Source organism: Galeopterus variegatus, unplaced genomic scaffold (genome assembly GCF_000696425.1).
Source record: "Galeopterus variegatus unplaced genomic scaffold, G_variegatus-3.0.2 Scaffold788, whole genome shotgun sequence".
NCBI classification, from domain to species: domain Eukaryota; kingdom Metazoa; phylum Chordata; class Mammalia; order Dermoptera; family Cynocephalidae; genus Galeopterus; species Galeopterus variegatus.
Window position 1 is genome coordinate 38,521 of NW_007726899.1, and position 10,005 is coordinate 48,525.

At 45.6% G+C, this 10,005-nt stretch overlaps 1 protein-coding gene across 1 annotated transcript in view; it reads right to left on the reverse strand.

The window, feature by feature from the left end:
- Positions 1-402: 402 nt before the first annotated feature.
- The window catches only part of PPFIBP2 (PTPRF interacting protein, binding protein 2 (liprin beta 2)), a 146,238-nt gene continuing 136,635 nt past the window's right edge, over positions 403-10,005 (reverse strand). Inside the window, exons 18-24 of the mRNA XM_008572467.1 lie at positions 5,813-5,963; positions 5,438-5,549; positions 4,934-5,022; positions 4,502-4,624; positions 3,157-3,282; positions 2,263-2,451; positions 403-1,135 (exon numbers count right to left, since the gene is read on the reverse strand). Of these exons, the coding sequence (XP_008570689.1) occupies positions 941-1,135; positions 2,263-2,451; positions 3,157-3,282; positions 4,502-4,624; positions 4,934-5,022; positions 5,438-5,549; positions 5,813-5,963 (985 nt within the window). The 3' untranslated portion in view covers positions 403-940. The remainder of the gene's footprint in view (positions 1,136-2,262; positions 2,452-3,156; positions 3,283-4,501; positions 4,625-4,933; positions 5,023-5,437; positions 5,550-5,812; positions 5,964-10,005) is intronic.

Below are 10,005 nucleotides of genomic sequence, written 5' to 3' on the forward strand. Positions count from 1 at the left end.
TGGCAAAATCCAGGAAAGAACAGGGTCCTTCCAGCAAGACCACCCTTCTTGTTTCCCCACCACCCCCTTCACTAGGTGGCTTGTGCTGCTGAAACGGAAACCAACCTTGGGGTCTGCACAACAGATGTGACACATAGCCAGAACGTGCATGAGACACGAAGCTCCCCTCTGCTTCACAGTGGGGCAGAGCCGGAGGCAGCAGGCCCACAGACCTCCTCTGAAGGGTACGGGGTGGGGTGGGGGGGTCCTCCTTGTTCCATCCCCGCTGGTGAATCCTGAGTGTGCACCCGGCCAAGGGCTGGGCTCAGTGCCACTGGCTCTCACACTGTGCAATCTGTAGGACACCATCTCCAGCTACTCCCAGCTTTCTTTCCCCAACAAGCATAAAGATATGTTGAACTGTTTGCTTTCTACATAAATATTTTATTTATTTACCAGAAAGAAGCAGCCACCTCTGTCGTGAGGCACAACATAATTACACTGTCACTGTGGCAAAAATCCCTGCTGCTCATCCCTTTGATCTCAGCCAACACTGTGGCCCACAGGCCTAAGGCACTTGAGCTGTTCCCTCCACTGAAGCACATGGGAGGTTCCTGACAGCTGAGCCCCTCGGGATTGTCCCGGTCTCTGGACCTGTGTCCAAGTTCACGAGAGTCCACTGGTGCTGAAGATGGACATTAAGAATTACTAAAACTGTAAAAGCGTCTTTCCTCCTGAGTCCACCTTTGGCAACAGTCCCCAAAGCCTGGTGCTTTAGCAGAGATGCAACTCCAAATCCATCCTCAGGGCTCCAAGAGAGACTGGCCCAGGGGTACACAATTGCTGGAATGTTCTCTGCGAGTCATGCACATGTGCAGAGGGTGAGGTGCAGTTATAAGGTGACACACACGGTATTACTGTGAGCTCTCATGGTGCACAGAGGGGGCAGGTGACAAGGGCATCAGCTAATCTGTCCCACCTGGTCCAGCCCATCCAGTTCAGGGGCACCAAGGGGGCTGAGGCCCCGGTAGCCACCGTAGACCCTCTGACTGTCATCAACACCATCACTGGGCTCCATTGGGCAAATGTAGTCCGTCGACTCATCAAACTTCTTTTTTCTTATGTTTCCAAAATGTGAAAATCCTAGTTTTCTTGGCTAAAACACAGCAAATACAAGATTATGAGAAGGAGATTATCAAGACAGTGTGCAGATACAACTGACAACATATTTAAGAAGAGTCCTGTGAGGAAAGAAATAAGGTAAACTACTTCTAGAAAAACTCTCTGAACAAAACAGAGCTTCTGTGAGCAATATCTATGCTGGGGAAAAGCCAACAGAAATAATCTTAACAAGAAGAGCTGTTCCTTCGAGGCTGTGCCTGAGATGCATGCCCGCTGCCCCACTGGTGACTTTCTTATTTCCCCAGCTGGACTGTGAGTTCCTACAGAATGCCGCAGCCTGTACTCAAGGCTGAGCACAGAGGATGTGCCTCCCCACAGCTGCTGGCACCACACAGGGGAGCATGTCCTTCCCCTCTCCACTCAGCACCCTCAAAAGCCACACTGGACAGCCTAGGTTGGCCTCCCTTCTTGCCCTAGCTTCACCCAATACTGTTTCTGCCTGACTCCCCCAGACACACTTAGGATCCTGCTCCCTCAGGGAAGGAGGTCCGTGTGAGTTGCAGCTGGACCTGAGGCATCAACATGCTTCTGGGGACAGGGCCAGCCTGGCCTCCGGAGATTGTTTGTGTGCTGGCAGTCTGGGAAGGATGTGGTCTGAGGACAGTGCGGCTCAGGCAAGTCTAACAGGCTTTGTGGGATTCCCAGCAAGTGGGGCTGGTGCTCTGGACAGCTGCAAGCTGGCCACCTCACAGAGACAAATGGGACCGGCTGCCAACAGGAGCACTCCCTGTGCCGGTAGGACAGCTTTGACCAAGACCCCATAGATGGGCTTGACTGAAAGGAACTCAGACTTGAAACCCGTCTGCTTGGCAAGATGAGTCTCGGCAGCACTGGGGTGAAGGGCAAGCTCCTAGCCACCTGAGACTTGGTGCTTCCTGTACATAGTTTCTGGGTAAAGGAACCTGAACTCTTAGACTCAGACTGGCAGAGAACTGGCCTAAGGAAGACCAAGAGAAAACAGGACCGTAGCAGAGGCTGCAAGAGCCTCCTCATCAGGCTGCACATGCTGTTTTGGCTCCAGGCATTGAGCCAGAGGCTGTGCAACATGAGGGTCAGAGGGCAGGCCCCTGTGGCCCACGCAGAGAGGGTCTGGCAACTCACCCGGACTTTGGCTGTGGTGGTCAGTGGTGTGTAAGCCGGTGAGGCCATTTTCTCTCGCTTTTCCTGTTCAGCCTCAGGACCAATCAGGGCATTGAATTTGGTGGTCAGGTGGCGTCTGAGGAGCGTCTTTTGTGGTGGGATATTGAGAAGCATAGCCAGGGTGTCCCCAGTGAAGCGTGGCTCCAGGATCTAAGAAGGAACCACAGACAAACCTAGCCAGGGGTGACCACAGATGGCTGCAGGTGGGTGATGCTGAGAAATTGGCCCAATGGGCCTGGGGTGCCTCCAGAGCAGGGGCTGAGGCTCACCCACTTGCTCTGTCCCACCCCCCTTTCTGTTCCTGGCACAAGGCCTGGCTCTGAGCAGACACTAGCACATTTGTTGACTGGCCACTTCATTTTCACAGACCAGCAGAGAACTGGGACCTCTCCACTAAGGCTGCTTCCCAGAGCATCCTCTGGACAACGTCCAAGCCACCCTTTCCTCATTTGCCTTTTGTTTTTGCCACTTGACAGATCTGAATGGAGATTAGGACCACATCACGGCAAGCAGGAAGTTACATTTTGACATCCTCCCCCTCCCATCCCTAGCCCCCATGTCCTTCTAGGAACAGGTGGAGTTGCCTTGTTAAGGGTTGGTCCTCATGTAACCCCAGTGTCCTGGAATCCTCTGGGTCTGTTACTAGGGGTACCCTACCAGAGCCATCTTGTTTCCATAACGTATGTTAATTCTCAAACACAAATTATCAAAATACTTTGAAACTTCACATTATGCAAGGGTTTTGGCTGAACTTTCTATTTTCTCACTAGAATTTATGTCTGGCCCTTAAGAAATCAGTTTCTGAATACCCCAATTTGCACCAAGCCAGGTGGGCTAGTCCAAGGAGCCACTCACAATGAGACCTCCATGGACGCCACTCCCTCGAAGGTTGGGTGCGTACTCCGCCAGGTCCACAGATCGCAACCACTCCATCACCCTGTGGTTGGACCACTGCACAACTTCTGAAGGAGAAAGGTTACTCTGTGAGAGGGAGGAGAGAGAATAAGTTAGGCTTAATAGGCCCCACCATGGTCCTCGGCAGACTCAGCCCCTGTGAATCACCCCAGGTGCCTCATCAGGAGAGAAGACCCTCAAGCCGGGAGACCCAGACTAGCCAGACCATCTGCCTGAGAGCCTTCCAAGTTTCCAAAAAATAGAGCTCTAAGTTTTACAGGATTTTCCACACTGAGATATCTGGATCCAGAATCCCGTTAACTCCCTAATTTTCTGATTAACTTCAGGACAAATAAGTGAAGGCATATAGTTATTTATTCAGTGATTCAACAGATCATTAAAGATATTAGGAGTCAAGTGTTTTATAGACAAAAGGTCTCCCTGGTGTGGCCAAACTTTTTAGGGGAGCACACATTAAGATACTTACACCTAAGTGCCCACACGTGGCATCCTGGTCTTCAAAATGCCCAGCACTATGTCTGATGTATAGAAGGCATTCAAAACATATTTGTTGAATGGGGAGAAAGTAGGAGACTGAAGGCAGCAGTAAGAATTTTTAACCCCTGAGTTAATCTTACAACAGGGTTAGACTCAGTTCTCAGGAACAGAGGACATAGGATGTGACTGACAACTCTTCAGCTTTGGGGCCCACCAAGAACTCCGAGATTCAGGGAACACAATCAGGTACTTCACCAGGACTTGGGGTTTTGTTATTTACCCACATGATTTCTTCTCTAGCAAGATCTGTTCATGGATCCCCTGTATACCTGGTCTTGCAAATCGGTTAATGTTGAATCTACAAGTAGGGAAACCCATTCTGCAATGTCCGGTACCTTATGGGCCCCTCTTCCCGCCTCCTCCTCTGGCTCTTCTCCTCTCCTCTGTCAGTGTTGACACCCACCTTTCCATTTTGTCTTTCCCTTCCCCTCTCCTTCACACCCTCTCCTCATCTCCTTTAATCCTTATGATGCCTTTGAAAGACTTGTTGACACTGCCCTCTGGCCCACAGTGTGTCTCCTCCCCAAGGGAGGGTGGGAGCTCAGAGGTCTGGGGGCTGCCGTGGGACACAAAGTACAGGCAATCGGGGTATCTGGAGCACCATGAAGCACTAATAAAGTTAAAGAGTCCCAAGCACCGTGACCTGAAGTGCAGCCATTTTGTGATGATGTCATCCTTGTCTTCCCACACCCAGGGTTTCAGGTGTCCTGGCTCAGGGCGAGCCGGAGAGGCACTGTCCTGCCCTCACCTCATCAGCTGGCCGCCGATGCAGGCAGTGGGGGTTGAACTTGTTGACATGCAGCACATGAATGGCGCACTTGATACTGAGATGATGTAGTTGGCTGGTGACTTTTAAGAAGAGTAGATCATTCTGGAAGAGGAAAGTCTTGGTTGATTAATCAGTTCCCAAAGCAACAAAAGACCCCTGAGGTCCCTTCCCAGAGCAAACATAGATAAGTCTACCACATCTCAGGAGGGTGCACATGGATACACCAACAGTTTCTCTTACCATTATGGTTTGGACTCTGCTACATGGGACCTCTTATGTGACAGACAGTACTATTTTAAGGCCTTAAGAACATGAGGGAGGAGGTGGAGTCAAGTTTAAAAAACCACCATGGGTACATGTGAGCTGAGTGTTCACAGGAAGAACTGAAATATTTAAAGGAAAAATCTTCACCACAGTCAGGTATTGCAGCATTCGTCCATCAACTCTGGATTCATGAAACTGGTCTTTGTATTGGGGTAAGCCAATATCATCCAGCCACCCTACAAATACAGAAAAAAACAGATGTGTCAGGATTCATGAGAATAGGAGAATGTGGATGCCAAAAAATAAGAAATGCAACAAATTATCTTTTTTTTTTTTTGGTCCTTTTTGAGACTGGCCGCACCGCACTCAGCCAGTGAGCACTGTGAGCGCACCGGTCATCCCTATATAGGATCCGAACCCATGGCGGGAGCGCTGCTGCGCTCCCAGGGCCACACTCTCCCAAGTGCGCCACGGGCTCGGCCCAACAAATTATCATTTTGAGCTTCCAGGTTTATTTGCCAAATGGTTTGGTAGTCCATCTGTCTTTCACAAGGAGACAGCTGTCCTTGCAGCACAGATTCAATGGGGAGATTCTTTCCACTCTTAGGAACTGCCGGAAACATACTTAATGTATATATTGCCTGTCCTTACGTGTCACCCAGATGTGGTCTAACAGAGCAGACTTCTCCTCCTGCTTGGTGTTGATGGCTTTCACTGCTAAAACCAGCTTCTTCCTGTGAAGAGGATGCTTAATTCCTAGCTCCTGAAATTAAAGATGGAGACCAGATGTGAAATTTTGGCAGGCAATTTGGCCCTCAGGGGATGCCCTGTCTGGGTGCAGATGCCCTGACAGAGTAGCAGCGGATTTCTGCATAGTGCTTGGAGAAGTCAACCTGCAGCTACGGAAGGAAACTTGGCCTCCTTCCATCCATTCTCCTGTGTGTGTGGAGGAGTGGGGGACCCTAAACTCCCCGTGCATTTGTTTGTCAAGATATGGGAGCCTCCTTACCCCAGGCACATCCTTACCTTCTCCATGTCCTGAGGGGTAGCTGTCAGTAACGTGTGGCCAGAAGACACCCACTGCCTGGCAAAGATCACGTACTGAGCCAGGCCAAAGTCCTCCAGCCACGCACACACACGCTCTGTGCTCCACTGGGCAAAGGGGGCATTGGTGTCACTGGGAAGCAGGAAAACAGCATGTTCCTGTTAGTGGGAGAGCCTGGGGTTCTGAATATAACAGAGCCTCACAAAAAAAGGAACTATTTTTTAAAAAACAATGCCACTCATGGAATCTAGATGAACAAAATTCTACTACAACATACCCATTTGAGGTAGATTGTAGAGTTTCCTTGATAACACATGGACTGAATTTCAATCCTCCTGCTACTTAGAGCATGAGGCAGCTTACATGATCCTCCTGAGGCCATGTTTACATCCCACAGGCCCAGAGCTGTGGCCCCATTAGGATGAAGACTCACAACTGAATCATCTTTCAACAAGTTTCAGCACTATTTTTAGGAAAATGCTTAGAAAACTAGGAAAAGAGAGTCAGTTCTCTAGCATTAAAAAACACACAAACAAAAAAACCAAAACAAAAAATCCTCCAATCAACAACAGTTAATACCTTATTTATTAATGAAATACTAGGGGCATTCACATTAATGCCAATAATAAGACAATATTTTTTTTTATCAGTACTAATAACACTGGTCTGAGAGTTGTAGCCAGTGTAAGAGATAAAATAAGAAGTATAATTATTAGAAAGGTAGACATAAAAGAAATTATTGTCAGATGATAGGACTGCTTACCTAGAAAACCCAGTAGAACTCAGTAAGGTGGCTAATTATAAAATACACACATATATATACATACGTAATACAAATATTACATACAAAAATCAACTTTCTACAAATCATCAATGAATAGATACTAACACTTTTGTTAAAAACAATTAAAAATTCCCACTCATGGCAACGAAAGCTATGAAACATCTAGGAATTACCTTAACAAGGAATGTGTGGGCCCTGTGTAACTGGTAAGTGTGTGTGGGGATTGAGGTAGGGGAGAGGTGGTAACTACAACATTAAACTGATCAACATTAAACACACACACACAAATAAATGAAGAGCTAGATCATGTTCCTAGACAGAATGGGTATAATAAAGCCATCAATTCTTAAAGACAAATTTTTTATTTAAAGTGTGCTATAATGGCACACTAAATATCCCAACAGTGTCTTTGGAGGGTGGGGAAATGACAAAGCAATTTTATATTCATTTTTAAAAATAAATGGGGATTTATGGAATATAGAAAACTAGATATTTAGAAAGATTCCTTCTGGAAAAGTATCCCTAACATGCTGGATTTGAAAGATTTTTTTTTTTTTTTTAAATTTTTGGCTGAGCTATTCTTAAAGTGAAGAAAGTGTCACTCTAGAACAAATGCTAGAGCTGAAGTATACACTGGGGTAGATGCTGACCGTTCACAGCCTGGAGCCTAGGTTTCAGTGGGTCCTGAATAGGTGCAGATCCAGCTTTGATGAGGCCTAGAATTTATAAAATTTGGGTGTCCTCTTAAAGGAAAGCACAAAATTTGAATATAGAATTAGGAACATGGGCTGGCCTGTGGCTCACTCGGTAGAGTGTGGTGCTGATAACACCAAGGCCCTGGGTTCGGATCCCATATACGGATGGCCGACTGGCTCACTTGGGAGAGTGCGGTGCTGGCAACACCAAGTCAAGGGTTAAGATCCCCTTACCGGGCATCTTTTAAAAAAAAAAGAATTAGGAACAAAGTGAATTTTTATTTAGAATGAGAAAAATCACACACAAAAATATAAATTTAGCTAAACTGAAAAAAAATCACAAAACTAGAAAAATTAATATTTTTATTAATTAATCTTAGATATGCATCCTTGGCATGTTTTTACCTTCATATTTTGGGTGCATGCTCTGAGTGTTTCTTCATATGTCCACAATGCTAAAATATTTTGTACGAGAACAGAGGGTTGATTCAGTCTGTCTTCTAGCATAACTGATCAATATTTATTTACTATGACTTTTAAAAAATGTTTTGGCTTCACAGTGTGTAATTGGTATTGTCATTGGCATTTTTAGAATAATCGTTTAAATTTACGAAAACCTCTATCAAGTGTCTTTTATATGTGAATGTTAAAACCACATTCAAGGGCCGGCCAGTGGCTCACTGGGGAGAGTGTGGTGCTGATAACACCAAAGCCATGGGTTCGGACCCCTATATAGGGACGGCCAGCTCACTCACTGGCTGAGTGTGGTGCTGACAACACCAAGCCAAGGGTTGAGATCCCCTTGAATATTATGCTATCTTTGTTGATGTCAGTATATTATATAAAATCAGCAAAAATTTCATTTTTCCAATTTGTTCATATGATTCACTTTATATGAATAATAGTCTAGGAACCTATTGCCTAATTCTGTTTGAAACTTATCTCTTGCTGTTAGCAAATTACTGCTTTTGTTATGACCTGAAATTTTTTTGTTTATAATTTGCTTCTTAATGTGAGAATAATTTTTCTCAGGTTCGGTGGCCATTTTATCACTTGTGTTTCACATTCTATTAGGTTTTTATTTCATTCACTTTCTTGTATCTGGAAATTAGGAAAAAAACAAACATTCCATATATGAGAGAGACACTGCAATTCTGAAGGGGGAACTAAGGGTTTTTGGGACCCTAATTTGAAAACCTCTGACCTGTAGACCTTTTCAAAACAACCTAGAGCTGTGATCCTCATCCTCTGTATTCTTCCCATCTCCTGTTTTGTGACTTCCCTCCTCCTCCTAAGCTTTGTGTTGTTCCCCAGTATCAGACCCAGCTTCTGCATCCTCTTGGCTTCTCTCAGTGCCAAGGTCTCCCATGCCCTCCGCCAGGGCCATGGCTGAACATGCTAGGAAATAATTTAGGGATAACAGAGAAGATACCTTTCATATACAGCAAAAACACTGACACTTTCCAAAACATCTCTACAAATTGCAGTTAAAATGATCTAGGGGGATAGTACATGGCACATTTATGAGTGTACATACTTCATCAGTAAGGATATTCCTGACAGGAGAGAACTTCTGTTTTGACAAAGTATCCAAGAGAACTAAATCCTCCTTAGGACTTTGCACATCTGATGACTGGAAAGAATTTCCACAGACTAGGTGTCGTACATTTCAGATGTTGTTTCATTTCCACTACCCCATACCTCTGGTAAGAAGTTCCAGAGGACACATCCATACTGGGACATGACCTCTGTGCCTATCAACACATTGACCGGACTCCCTCTAGATCCTGGAATGGGCCCAGACTAGTAAGGGCCCTTGAAGCTTAAGCTTCCTCACATTCATAACAAACTTGATTCTGATGGCAAATGTGAGAAAAAAAGCAATAAAATGAGGCCTGAGGCAGGGAGGCAGTCTTTGTATCTGTGTTCTGGGCAAATCAGCATAGTGGGAAGTAGGAGAAATCCTTGAAGCCATCTGCACACTAGGACAGCTAGTTAACTACGCCTAACTAAACTAAACATAAATTAACTGCAAACCTCATTCACACATCTCACTATACACAAACTACATAGATTTCCAACTTAACTTCCCTTTAGCCAGTCCTGAAAAATCCCCATGGCTACTCCAATAGCATCTGTTATAAGAGAAAGCATCAGAAAAAGGAAAAGTTGGAGTAGAAAGAGTCAGCAGTCTTAAAATTGTGTTTAAAACACATCATCTATGCAAAATTTTCAAAACACTTATGCCTGTCAACACACTGATGGGATTCTCTCTAGACCCTGGAAGAGGGCCAGACAAGTAAGGGACCTTGAAGCTTAAGCTTCCTGACATTCATAACAAACCTGATCCTGATTGCAAATGTGAGAAAGGGGCAGTAAAATGAGGCCTGAGGGAGGGAAGCAGTCTGGCTAGAGACCCCTCTTGAAGCCAGAGTCCTGAAGGGCAGTATCCTCAGTAGGTAAACTCAGAACTCACCCCCTGCCCTCCCCAAAGATGAGATCTGGCACGTGACTCTAGAACCTGCCTGCCCTAAATTATACTTTCCTACCTTTTCTGTGAAATGAATAACTCATACTAAACTCATGTACTAAAATAAATCTCTAGGGGATTCCAGTCAAGATGGCGGAACAGACAGTCCCCAACATCACTCTCTCCCACAAATCAACCAATTTACAACTATAAAAAAGCAACAAC